The 14,399-nt window shown below is 43.9% G+C and overlaps 1 protein-coding gene across 1 annotated transcript; it reads right to left on the reverse strand.

The window, feature by feature from the left end:
- Positions 1–1,350: 1,350 nt before the first annotated feature.
- Fbxo40 (F-box protein 40) lies at positions 1,351–13,890 on the reverse strand. Its single transcript, XM_026787561.1, has 3 exons — positions 13,876–13,890; positions 3,829–5,745; positions 1,351–1,563 (listed from the first exon to the last, which is right to left on the reverse strand). Exons 1-3 carry the CDS (start codon positions 13,888–13,890, stop codon positions 1,351–1,353), a joined length of 2,145 nt encoding a protein of 714 aa, XP_026643362.1.
- Between the last annotated feature and the right edge of the window lie 509 nt (positions 13,891–14,399).

Consider the following 14,399-nt stretch of genomic DNA (forward strand, 5'->3'; position numbering starts at 1 on the left):
CACCAGCTCCTTCCTCTGCACCAGCTTCTTCCTCTGCACCAGCTCCTTCCTCTGCACCAGCTTCTTCCTCTGCACCAGCTCCTTCCTCTGCACCAGCTCCTTCATTTGCACAGCTTCCTCATCTGCACAGCTTCTTCCTCTGCACCAGCTTCTTCCTCTGCACTGATTCGAACCATGGTCAGACAGACAGATGCTCAGACAAAAAGCTCACAGGTTGGCAAGTCTCCATTATTTGCATTCTTGGCTGGTGGTTCCCCGTGCTGCCTGGCCGGTTCCCTGTGATTTCTGGCCTCCCTTTGCCTTGTTTTCCATTAGCTTGAGAACTTCTAGGATTGCTGGAAAATGGTACCTATTAAGGGAATAGGAACTTAACCTAAGATAAATTACTTTTCTGGTTCCAGGTTTCCAGTTTCCTTAAATAGGCCAGGGAGGGAGACTATATTCTTTCATTGTGGCCAGAGGACACAAAGCCATCTTGAGTAGATCAGCCCCATGTGGTTCTCAATTTAGCATCACCACATCTTTAAAACTTATTTTGTAAACAAGTAAGAGTCACATTGAATTATAGCCATTGAGTAGCTACGTGAGATCTGATTTGTCCCACTAAAAGGGGAGCACGTCTTGACTTAGCATTGCTGGTATAGCATCCTTTAGGACAGTGGCTGCCAACCAGGAGTGACTTTGTTCTCGGAGACCTTTGGCCTTTCCTTCATTTTAAGGACTTTCTTTCTTACACAAGACACTACACAACTGACTGTTTTGCTTTGGCCTGTGGTTTCCATGAAACAGCTGTGCTCACCCAGTGCAGTCCATCCTGTTTGGGTTGTGTTGGAACCATCTGGGCTTTGATGCAGTAGAGTTACTAAATGGCCCCTAACTCTCAAGAAAGACCACACTCTAGAACCTTCCAGTTGGGTTCCTGCCACCTGAGATACCCCGAGGTCATTGGACCTCCGACCCTGTTGCCATATTGCCTGCTCCAAGAACTTGAAGGTGGTTTGTAAACTAGATAGCACAATGTAGAATCACTAGACTATGATGGTTGCAGAATTTCCTGACCCTCTAGTCAACCAAGGATGGGTTCATTTTTCAAATGGCCTTAAGTTACTTATTTTCTCTCAGACTGACCTGTTTTAGGAAATGAAAAGAGGAAAGAGCTAAGATAAGGCACCATCATACAAGCCATAGCTCAGAAAGCTAGTGTCCTAGTGCAGTCGCTAAGGCCTGAAGGATCTCACACATTCTCACGACCCAGTGAAGCAGATACGTGGGCCTCAGAGGGATGTCCTCACACCATAGTGTCCCACTTTCCGTTACCCTGAGAAGCCAGGAGCAATGGCATGCAAACCTTTAGGTGTGTCTACCCCGTGGTCGGGCCCTAAACATGGACACCAAGCTCTCCTGGGTCTGCTCTTGGGACTGACACATGCTGGTCAAACGGATTGGGTCAGTCCTGTGTTCCACGACATTGAAAGGACAGGTTTTCAGGTGTTCAGACATGGAGGTGACTTCGTTAAATTCCCAGCTCTTGATTTTGGAGAAGAGGCTGCTGAACTGCCAGGTCTGCCGGGAAAGAGAAAGCTCAAAGGTGAATATGTGCAATGAGCACTGAGTGCTTGGAGGCTGAGTGGTTCTGCACAGTGTGTGGGGTAGCTGACCACGTTCTGTGTCCAGCTTCCATGGTGCTCAGTGTCTGCCTGGACATTCGTTATTTCCTGTTCCTGCATCTAATGCCCAATGCCTTGCTAATTAATCATCTTCCCAGCCAGCCTTTCAGTTGATCATCATGCCTGATGCCAACCTACAATTGATACGCACCTTCCCCAGTACCCCTATGAGCAATGAAAAGCGGGTCTGCACACAGATGGTGATGCTTAGCACTCAACAGGCTCCGCTCTGGGACTTTTGAGTGAGGTACCAAGAGCAGATTCTCCCTTCCATCTATACTTGCACTAAGAGGAAGCTGGGTCCCAGGAGCCCCCAGTAGCTACCAGGAACACTGAGGAAGAACTGCCTAAGAATATAGCCAATATTCCAGAAGTGGGGTTAAGAAAAAAGATCATTTTGAGCTGCCAGAGTAAGTCTTACCTGAAGCCTTTTGATTTTTTAAAAAAGTGACCAGACATATTTGAATTTGGGGCAAAATTGAGCCCCCTCAAAATGAGATTTTCTTTTAGTATATAAATTTAATTATTGACTGTAGTGATATTTCATTGGTATTTTAATAAATAAAGCTTGCCTAAAGATCAGAGAGTAAAACAGTCACCCTGGTCAGCACTATAGACCAGACAATGGTGATACACATATTTAATCCCAGTAGCCACATTAGTTTGCCATAGAAACTGGGTGGTAGTGGTGGACGTCTTTAATCCCAGCACTAGAGAGGAATAGAAAATGGGAGGAGACAGCTCTGTCTCATTCTGAGGATTCCTGGGGGCAGGATCGCCATTTCAGACTAAGGTAGAGGTAAGAGCCAGTGGCTAGCTATTTTGTTTTTCTGACCTTCAGGTTGAACCCCAATGCCTGTCTCTGGGTTTTTATTAGTCATGCTACAATTGACAGCTGATTTTATAGAGAAAGATATGTTTACTGGTCTCAGATGCACTCCTAGAGTAGTGTATTGTTCTCATGAATGTTTATCACCAACGTGGTTTCATGGATGTGGGCACAGATACATAAAGGGGTCTTAAAATTATTTTTCCAGAAATACAGTTTAAGAAAAAAATTAAGGGAGTAGATACAGAATACCTTGGACATAATCAATAAAAATAGATGCAAAAACTCTAATTCCTCCATACACTTGAGAACATCCATGTATTAGGGACAAACAGAGCAGTGGTGTTAGTGAACTCAGTAGATATACATTCATGGTTCATATACAGTTGTTATAATAAAAGATATCACAGACACTTTGAATATGATGAATTAGGAGTCTAACTTCTGGAGAAGTTGTAAGTCAGTGAACATGACTCAACTGAGCAAAGGAACATAGCTTTTCAGAAGGAAAAGAGTCTTTGATTCATAGACTGCGGTGTTTTATATTAAATAAGCAATTCAACCATGGGAAGTGGGTGGACTAAACTCACGTACAACTTCAAAATAAAATTTATTTTTAAAAGTCTGTTGGCATGAGACTGGGGGGAATTTGTTCGTCTACTACACCAATCAGAGTCCAAGCTGGGAGCAAGTGGTACACTAGAATTGGGTGGGTTGGAGAGGCATGGTTTGCAAATTTGGGGGCAATATCCAAAGCTAGTAGCCTAACGTTTCGTGGAAAGAGGGAAACTGGTCACTACACTCAGAACAAACAGCTGTGTGGATCAAGTCACCTGGTGTAGCCACCTTCAGAGGAGGGACACAGCCATTTCATGGTGTCCTGAAGGGGAGGGGAGGGCATGCTTAAGAGAGTGATTCGGTCAGCACTTCCCCCTCCTCCCTTCTCCTGAAACATTCACACTGGTCCAGCCTAACTAGAAGCAGGAGGGCAGGGGAGGCAGCAGAGGCAAGCTGCAGAGATAAGTCTCTGGAACAGACCTGGATCGAGAAGGATGGAGACTGGAGAAAACCAGTATAGAATGGGCGAGCCAATGAGAGACATTGCCTGTATATAAGCAGACGTGGAATTGGCACCACACTGCAGAACACATGTTTATGTCCGCTTTCCTACTGGACTGAACTTTTTGAGTGATTCTTATTTTTACAGCTGTCCCAGTGCCTGGTATAGTGCTTGTCCCCAAGAGAGCTCTTAATAAATATTTATTGGATGGATGAACAAATGAATGAATGAATGAATGAATGAATGTAAAAGAAAAACAAATGTTTACTTGCCTGACTGTGAACTTTCCAGGAGGAGCCTCCATGAGAATACCTCTTCTTCTTCCATTGCAAGAGCACCATCCCTCTCTCTTGCAACAAAGTGGCACAGATGTTTCTCATCAGCACTGACACCTGGGAAAGCTGGGCCAGGCTGACGCTGTCCAGAAACCCAGCAATGTATTGCAAAACTTCCAGGGGCAGACTGGTTAGAGAATTCCGGCTTTTCCTACCATGGCCCGAGAGCTGGTCGCTCTTCCATCCCTCACTCAGCTCCGGAGCAACCTCTGGCTTGATGGCAAAAGTCTTCAGTTCCTGGCTATAGATCACTTTAGCTTTTTGTCCAGGGGGGCGGAAGTGATTTTGGACAAAGGTACATCCCAAGTAGGCGAGAGGGCATCGATGTTGGAACCAGCCATTGAGACAAGTCTGAATATCTGTGTGTACGTTCTTGAAGTGCAGGGGAAATTCATCCCTCCGGAAGAATTTGTTGCAAGTGAACGTGAAGGCCGAGCTGCTTTTATTGTGTCTCCGGGTCACGCACTCACTGTGGAGCTCCACGTGCAGGCCTGTGGCTTGGGCAGTGCTCAGGACATCAGCCAACACTGTCTCTGAGGAAAACTGTTCTGGCTCAAAGTTGTATGTTTGGGTGGCCAGGTCCATAAAGAGCCCATCGATGCTCCTGGATTCCGAGATGACGTGGCCTTTGAGTTCTCTTTCCATAGCACACTGGAGGGTGGTCTTGATGAGATCGGATTTGGGCAGGTCTCCAACACAGAAGCCCAAATCGGACGTGTCCACGGCTTTGTGTTCACTTGGTCTGCACCTCAACATGGCATCTCCCAGGCGAGCTCGCTTCCCACAGTAGCTCACAGGGATTTTGAAGGTGTAAACCGTTTTCACCTCTTGAGCCTCGAGATTGCCGTAAACAAAGTCTCTCTCCTTGGGCGTACAAGCTGGCATCTGCCCGAAGTGGATGAGCATCCGCCCGTTGTGCACCAGATACATGTTATAGTCTTTTGCATCTACGGCCGTTTTTAGTCTTTCCAGAACACCATCCTGCCAGGGGGCAAGCCCTGTCATCTCCAAGGCAGCGGGAAGATCCTGGGGCTGCGGGCTTTCCTGTGGTTCTCTTCCTCCTGGAGATGCCTCTGCATCACCCTTGCTACCATCAAGGGAACACTGCTCTCTCCCAGTCACGTTCCCACCCTCATCTGCGCTCTTCCCCGAGGCACCCGTTAAAACCGAGGCCGCATGCTCCTTGCTGAACATACTTTCCCATTTGCCAAACTTGGCCAAGTCCATCCCTTCTTTGGTTTTCGCCAGTGCATCTCGATCCTCCTGACTGAGTTCCATCATTTGCCCGTTGGTTGCTGGCAGACAACAGTGTGGTACTGGCCTGGGATCCACGCCCCCCACGGCACCTCCGGTCTCCTCCCAACTGTTGTCACCATTTGTGGCTGGCTCCTCCTCGGTGGCGTCTCTGGTTTCTGGGAAAAGCTCTACCATTTTCAATGACCTGAAGAGAACGTTCTGGTCCTGGAGGGCCAGGGCAGTGTCCAAACATTCCTCGCTGGGGATCTCCTTCATGATGTTCTCATGAAGGACGGTTTCTGAGTCCACATTGGGCCAGCGGTTCCATTCCATGGAGCAGCAGACCACGCTGGCTGGGCACACTTGCAGGTGCTTCGCCAGCTTGTGGCGAGCCATGGAGAGTGGGCAGCCATACTCCGAGTTGAGGCACGGAACCTGCTCCAGAGGGCAGAGGAGTGCATGCTCTGCCTCTTTGCACATGTGGAAGGTAGTGCCACAGAGTAGGTGGCAGCTTACCACCGGGCAGGAGATGCTGGGTTCCACCGGAACATGGCAGTGACGGTTGATGCATCCTTCACAATGTCTGTGCTGCTCAGGTGCAGGCCTGCGCGCCCAGCCCTGGACACAGTGGGGACAAAGGCAGAGGAGACAGGTGACTGCAGGAAGGGGGAACAGAATACACCCCTGCAGTGGCTTTTGACGCACTTATCTCATGTCTCTTTAAGACTTCTGTGGCAACCTCTTAATGCAGAGGCAATCGGAAACACAGCAGTCCAGAACAGTCTTTGCAGTAGTTTATGCTGTGTAAGTGGTATGTTCAAAACAGATCCCAAAGATTGGGCCGTGACAGACTACATTTGACAACTGTTATTTCCAAACCATGTATTAGGGGTGATTTGTAACACATTCATAATACTATTGTCTTAGGGTTACTATTGTGCAATGCAACATGACTAAAAGCAAGTTGGGGAGGAAAGCGTTTATTTGGCTTACATGTCTACAGTGCAGTTCATCACTGAAGGAAGTCAGGACACGAACTCAAGCAGGGCTGGAACCTGGAGGCAAGAGCTGATGCAGGGGTCATGGAAGAGTGCTGCGAACTGGCTTGCCTCTCCCCATGGATTGCTTGGTCTTTCTTATAGAATCCAGCACCACCAGAGCAGGGGTGGTCTCACCCACAATGCCCTGGGCTCTCCCATATCAATCACTAGTTAAAAGATGCCCTACAGCTGGATCTTATGAGGGCATTTTCTCAATTGAAGTTCCCTCTTTTTAGATAGCTCTAGCTTGTGTCAAGTTGAGAGTCTTAGCCAGCACAATTGTCAATATGATTTTGAACACTGCTTTTTAGACACAAGGCTGGATTCCAATTTACCTATATTTCTCATTATACTTATTACCTTTTTCTGTGATAACCCTTTTTAAAGACAAAGAAAAGACCATATGAAAAGGGGAGAGGGTAGATGTAGGAAGAGATGGGGAACACTAAACATGATGAAGATATGTTGTATGAAATGCTTTAAGAATTAATAAAGGTATTATTTAAAAATTTCTACCTAAGGGTCATGGAGATATAGATTTATGTAGCTTTGAGAGTCTTTATTTTATTTTTATTTTCCATTTTGATCTACAATATATTAAGATTATATTTTGCATATAACTTAATTCAACACCAAAATAATATTTATTCTTTGTGAGCTTTCTTCATAACCGTGGTGCATGTAACACTCCTGAATATGAGGTTACTCATTCAGCCAACGATTCCAGAGGCCAAGACCAAGTCTAGTTTTGCTCACATTTTCCTCTCTGGCATCTAGCACTTGACATAAGCTACTTAAGGTATTCTGTAATACTTCCTGAATGAAGGAACTGTTAGCCAATTAGATTCTTGTTGGCTTTTTTATATTTTATTATTTTTTTTAAATTTCATTGACATTTCATAATAATTCAGTCTATGTACATATATTACAATGGCTAATGACCACATCAGAGTAACTGATATTCCTATCTCATTGCTCATTATTTCTATGTGTTGAGCAATTCACTTTCATTTTTTAACCAAATCTTTGCTCACAAATCTTTCTCATCTTTCCCCTTAATCAGTGTCCACTTTTCAATAACAAATATCATTAGCTCACACAGCCACATCTATAACCATTGACTAGGGCTCCAGGATAAATAGAGTTGGACCTGGACCTGTCAACAGTGAAGCTCCAACAAGATCCTGATACTTACCATGGCTTCCCAACGTTTGGCTTCTTAGCTGTAGAGGAAATATGAAAATATGAATGATTAGTAAGAAATGTGTTATAATTATTTATATGATCAAGGGTCAAAGAGACTTCACATGGTCTTCATTAAATTCTGCTCACCGCCTTGGAGGAGCTGTCCAATTTTACAGTTAAGAAAATGGAGACTTAGAAGCTAACTTACCCAAGGTCACTCATCTTCTAAGTATGGAGTCAGGTTTAAAAAAAAAAAAAAGAAAAAAAAAAGAAAATGGAGACTTAGAAGCTAACTTACCCAAGGTCACTCATCTTCTAAGTATGGAGTCAGGTTTCCAAGTCAGGCCATGCTAGCCCAGGGTCTCTCCACTGACCCACACGTCCTCTGAGGGGTTCCAACCATGGAACCTGTGACTTCTGTTTCTTGAAACCCTTCTTTACTGTCTGCCTTCAATCGTCCACCCAGCCCCAATCTCCTCTGCTGGCCCAAGGAGTTTCCTGTCTATGGAGGGTGTAGATGGAAGTTTCTGTCCTGTGCAGTCCCACACCACTGTAACAGTTGCTAGAATCTTGACATTTTTTGTGTCTCCTCCTTGAATGGCTAGAGTTACCCCACATGATAATGAGATCCTAATGATACTTCATCCCTAAGCTCTTCAGCATGGACCTTTGCCTCTGGAATTTATGGTACCATTATCTCATCCAAAAAAAAAAATCTAAAAACAACCATCTTACATCATAGACACACACACACAAGACAGGGTTTCGGGATCTCCCTATGTAGCCCTGGCTGTCCTGAAACTATCTATGTAGATTAGGCTGGCTTTCAACTCACAAAGATCAAAAGTCTTTACCTCTCCAGTGCCAGGATTAAAGTATGCACCACTGCACCTAACTTGAAACAGAATTCCTTTCAGTACCAATGTATTGAACTTGGGGAAGTCTTTTTTTTTTATCTTTAGTCTTCATTAATCCCCTACATTTTCAAGGAATTTTTACTCTGACTTGCCTTTTTGCTTTTGTTTATCTGTCTACCCATCCAATAAATATTTGTTGATTGTACCTTATAAGTCAGTAATGCCCATGAGTCACACAAACTGATTTCAAACAGAGTCTCAGACACTTTAATAAGAATCAGCTGTGACCCTCGTGGACCTGTAAATCTGCAGTGTTCTATTTGGTAGTCAGCCACATGTGACTGTTTCAATTTGATCAAAATGAAATAAAATGGACTAATTCCTCCTTTGTGCCAATTGTGTTTTAGTGTTCAGTAGCCACATCTGCAAGTAGTTACTCTGTTGGATGACACAGAATAGGACATTTCCATGTTCACAGAGAGTTATGTTGTGCTACTGAAGAATCTGACTGTCCCTGTGGCTGTGTGTGGGATCAATACTGGAATTATACCCTCAACACATGTCCTGGTGTTCTTTCAGGATTTTTTTGTTTTGTTTTGTTTTGTCAATTTGTTACAAGCTAGAGTTATCTGGAAAGAGGATCCTCAACTGAGAAAATGCCTCTATAGATTACCTATAGGAATTCTTGATTCCTTGATTCTTGATTTTCTTGATTGATGATTGATGTGGGGGGGGCAGCTCACTATGCATAGGGCCACCCCTGTAAAAAAGAAGGCTGAACAAGCCATGAGGAGCAAACTAGTAAGCAACATTTCTCCATAGCCTCTGCTTCAGTTCCTGCCTCCAGTTTCCTGTCTTGAGTTGCTGCCCTGATTTCTCCTTATGATAGGCTATCAACTACAAATTTAAATAAACACTTTCCTGCATAAGCTGCTTTTGGCCCTGCTGTTAATCACAGCAGTAGAAACCAAACTAAGACAACATACTTCCATCTGATTATCCCTGCACCTTTGTTCTAGATTGTTCTAGACTCTACCAGGCACACTGGTAATCCAGAAGGGGGACCATCCCAGAGTGCTCTATTCTCCTGTCACCCCGAGCCAGGGAACAGGTAAGAAGCTATGGCTCAGAACATCAAATGGGTTCAGGGACCAGTAGTAGAAAACCAAAGGCATGAGAGCCAGGGAGAAGCCAGGCGGGGTCAGAGGGCTGAGAGGGTTGGACTGCATTATGGCCTGAATGTTACATCCACCAAAGCTTTTACTGTTGTGATCTAATCACCATTGTGATCACATCTGGAGGTGGAGTCTTTGGGAAGTGATTGAGTCTTCATAAATGAAATCAGTGCCCTCGTAAAAGGGGCCTGAGAGAAAGGACCCTCAAGACTTCTGTCTTATCAGCACAGAAAAACAAGATAGCTGTGAACCAGCATGCAGGCCTTCAAAATACAGCAAGTTCGCCATAATCTTGATCTCGGACCTCCCAGTGAGAAATAAATTGCTGTTGTTTTATAAGTTACCTAGCCCCTGGTGTTTTGTCCCTGGTGTTTTGTCATAGTAACCAAAATGAACTATGATAGACTGAGCTAGAAGAGAGACTGTGCAAAGAGCACACCTTTTGTATGCAATTGTCTACCTAACTGGTCATTGATTCCTGCCATATTTGAGATCATTTCTAGAGGGAAAAGTCCATGACAGACTTCATGTGGAAATTCTTAAATATTAGACTAAGGAATTGAACTATTTGGTACACAATAAAGCAGCATTTTATTTGTGGTTTGGGAGCTAAGTGGGATGGAGTAAGATGATCTAGACCTAGAAACTATTGTAGAGAATGTGCCGTAGTTGCACAGTGAGGCTGAAGGCCGTGGAAACAGGAAGATGAATCAGATGAAAGGCATTGCAAAGGAGACTCTGGTTTATTTCTGACTGGAGATGTGGAAATGAGTTAAAGTTGATGTCAAGATTTTAATCCAAGAGAAAGGGATATTGGCCACATGTTGTGAGAAAAATAGAAGTCTAGAAAGAAACTACTTGAGGAGGCAAGATGAGTCCAACAAGTTTGATGTAAGTTGTTCAAGGTGATGGCAATCTTGCAGCGAGGAGAGGAACTTGGAGGCAGAGATGACGCTGTTGGAAGTTCCCAAGTGAGAGAGAAAGCTCTAAGTGGGAAATGAGAACACTGAATAGATATGAGACATCAAGTATTAATACCAGCCACATGTGACCACTTTGGGGACATTAGGAAGAAGGGCAGATAGAGGAGAGACCAAATGTTCAGCAAATCAGGGTTATGTTGTCCTAGATATTAAAGAAATGTAGTAATGCCACCTATACTACTGCAAAAAAAAAAAAAAAACAACCCAGAACAAAACAAACAAAAAATGGTGACAGCCCTGACTACATGTGCTTATGAGCAATTCCCAAACAGTTCTCGTGGCATTTCAGCTGTGGGACCCTCGCCAATTTGAAACTGGTATTTGATGAAAGGGGAGCAGCATATACTTCGATGGTGACAGGACTGTGGCCTCTCAGGAGGAAAGACACCATCTCTTTCCTGTTCTGAATAGCAGCTGGTCAGTAAGGATAGAGTATGGAACACCCTGCATTGGTAGAAAAAAATGTCGATCACAAAGGGTGGGAGGGCAGGTGAATAAAACCACTAACACCAGGAATACTTAGTACTTGTTAGCAATGTTGTTAGTCACGATGCTGAGCTTGAATTCTGGGAAGAGAATCAAAGAGTTTGGCTAGTTTACTGGAGCCCAGCATAAGAACTATTCTCCCCACCAAGGATGCCCTCCACTACAGGCATTGTGATGGGCTCTAAGCCCAACCCTTCCCTTTAAGTGTTTTAGAGTTCTGAGGAGCCATCAGCAAAGGTAGGAATATACTTTGTCTTTCTCTAGTCCTGTGAAGTTCTTTGAAACTAGCTCTAAGAGAAAACAGTACACCTGCCAACAAAGATGCTCCCCTTCCTTTTTAAATGCCACTATTTAAAGACCTCATTCCAAACCCTAGAGTGTCACCAGCTGAGTGGCCTTGAGATAAGAGTACTGTTGAGCAAAGGTCACCTTGGAGAAGCTTGGCCATAAAAGAAAGGAAAAAGACCGATATAGCCCACCTATGTCACACCTCAACCTTTCATTACACACTTGGGGGAAATTCTTTTCATTGGGACAAAGGCCAAGCCAAAACTCTTGAGAGTCTAAATTATTGCCTGGGATTCTCCTGGTTTAGTACTGAAAGTCACACATCCCAGGAAACCCCCGAGGGGCAGGCAGATTTGTACAGTGAATTGATTACCTTGAGTTCAGACAGGGAGTTTGGCCCCAAATGAATGAAATTAGATACAGCATCGGTTTCCTTGTAATGTAAGAAGGCTGCTCTCATCCCATCTTCTGATTCAGGGCTCAGAGCCTAGATGCCTCTGTTTGGAGTTTGTCTGATTTACCTCGGCTGAAGACAAGGGAAGTGTCTGAGTTAGGGTTTCTATTGCTGTGATGAAACACTATGTGACCAAGAGCAAGTTGGGGAGGAAAGGATCATTTGGCCAGCACTTCCACATCACTGTCTATCATTGAAGGAAGTCAGAACAGGAGCTCAAACAGGGCAGAAACCTGGAGGCAGGAGCTGAAGCAGAGGCCATGGAGGAGTGCTGCTTACTGACTTGCTCACCATGCATTGCTTGCTCAGCCTGCCTTCTTACAGAATCCAGGACCACCAAGCCAGGGTGACACCACCCACAATGTCCTGGGTCCTCCCCGTCATTAATTAAGAAAATGTCCATCAGCCGGGTGGTGGTGATGCATGGCTTTAATGCCAGCACTTGGGGGGCAGAGACAGGTGGATTCCTAAGTTTGAGGCTAGCCTGGTCTACAAAGTGAGTTCCAGGACATCCAGGACTGTTGCACATAGAAACCCTGTCTCGAAAAACAAAAAAAGAAAGAAAAAAAAAACAAAGGGAAAAAAAGAAAGGAAAGTGCCCTACAGCTGGAGCTTATAGCATTTTCTGAATTGAGGCTCCCTCCTCTCTGATGACTCTAGCTTGTGTCAAGTACAGTGTTTACATGTGTAATCCTTCCAGAGTAGAAAGGAGCTAGACGATCCTTATTAGGAACCGCCTCTGTCTCCCTGGAGATATTTTTGTAGGCCTTTCAATCAGATCTTACATTGTATCCCTTTTGAGTAGAACAAACAAGAGAATGATCTATGTCTGCTGGTGTCGTGTTTCAGAGAACACAGATGTGAAAGAGAATCTTTCAGCTTTAAAATGCTACACTACAATATTGGTTCTGATACTTGAGGTGAAACACCTGCTGTATCAATTATGTATATAATAGAAAATCTTCACTATGGGAGCGATAATAAAAAGATACACCCGAGACAGTGACTTCCAGGTGGCCCTGACCCCTTCCCTTTCTATGTTCTTGTGTTCACCCTTAAACTCTCTAGTTGACCTTCTAACAAACTAAATTTAGTCAAAATGTGTGCAATGTGCCTTCATCAAATATGAAATTTAAATTTCCCCTCTCCAAAAGAGGTAATAACTAACATGATTTAGACTTTACTAGCCCAATGATACATACACACTCAATTTTATTGGCTCTATTGGATATGATCTGAGTGAGGTTGAGGGCAGCAGGTGTGTGTTAAAGGATGAGTAGCTCTATAAAGAAATGGAGCATTTAGAACTTTGCAGGAGCTAAGCATGGTGGAGCACACCTTTAATTCCAGCATTCAGAAGGCAGAAGGAGGTGGATCTCTGTGAGTTTGAGATCAGCCTGGTCTATATATGGAGGGAGTTCTAGGACAATAAAAGCTAAAAAGAGAGACCCTATCTAAGATAGTTGATAGATATATGATAGATGATAGATATACATAGATGATCTATAGACAGATGATAGATAGATGATTGTTAGATGATATAGATAGATGATAGGTAGATATAGATATAGATAGACATAGATAATAGATGATATATATATAGATAGTCAGATATAGACAGATATAGACATAGATGATTGGTAGATAGATAAAGAGTATAGATTGATGATAAGTAGATAGGTAGATAGATATAGATATATAGACATAGATAGATGATAGATAGATAAATAGATAGATAGATGATAGATAGATAGATAGATAGATAGATAGATAGATAGATAGATAGATAGAACCTGGCTGGTGGGGTCAGGGACAGTAGTTTAACCAGATGCTGGTGGTGGCATTCTATAGATCCCTTAGAAAGGGACAAAGTTGCTAAGCCAAGGCAAGGGAAGTAGAGCAGGGGCTCTTAAGGCTTTTAAGGCAAGGTCCCTGCAGCAGAAGCAGCAGCAGCATTGTCTGTGAACTCATTAGAAGTCTTTTTTGAGTTTCAAACCCAAATCTATTGAATCAGACCTACTTATTCTCACTAATTTTATGGAAGTTCAAAATGATAAGCATTGAATTATAGGTAGTTTAATACAGTGCTTAAAACACAAGGGAGCCAGCTGAGTGGGTGGAAATAAGCAGAAAGGCTTATATTTTCCTTCTTGGGATAGTCTTGCAATGTTGCCCAGGCTGGCCTGCTAGGTGAAGGGTTTTCATGAAAGACCTAGAAAGGCTGTGGGCACTCTGTTCACCTCTGTGTCTAGCACCACTGCCAAAGTCTGTGATCCTTACCTGCTCTAACACCATGGCTATATAATTGGGGTCACTTCTCTTTCTTGCATCCCATCTTGTTCCCGGCAGAAATAATGACTTTAACAACCTATAACATAATGCCATCACTCCGCTGCTTAATGCCTTCAGTCATTCCAAGACAAGGCAGAAAGTGCCAAGCTATCTCTGTGGCTGACAAGCCCCTGCATGAACTGTCTCTGACCCTTTCACCTCACCTTTGATCTTGCACCTTTTGCTTTGGCTTGTCACTGATTCTAGCAAGGGACCACCTTTGTTCTTTCTACCAGGACCATGCTCCCCTCATCCCCACTTGTATCATGAGCCCCGTCCTGGTGTTTGTACTTCAGTGAATATGTCACCTCTGCAGAGAAGCTTAGGTGACAGCTCTAGTGCCAGATAAACCAATTAGTGCTCCCCTCTTTACCTAGGTGCTTATCTGATATTCCCAAGGTTACTCTATTTATCCAACAAGTGGATCTCAGCACCCCACAGAACCCAAGGAGGTAACCTGAGACAAAATGAAG

This window comes from Microtus ochrogaster, chromosome 2 (assembly GCF_000317375.1).
Source record: "Microtus ochrogaster isolate Prairie Vole_2 chromosome 2, MicOch1.0, whole genome shotgun sequence".
In the NCBI taxonomy this organism is placed as follows: Eukaryota; Metazoa; Chordata; class Mammalia; order Rodentia; family Cricetidae; genus Microtus; species Microtus ochrogaster.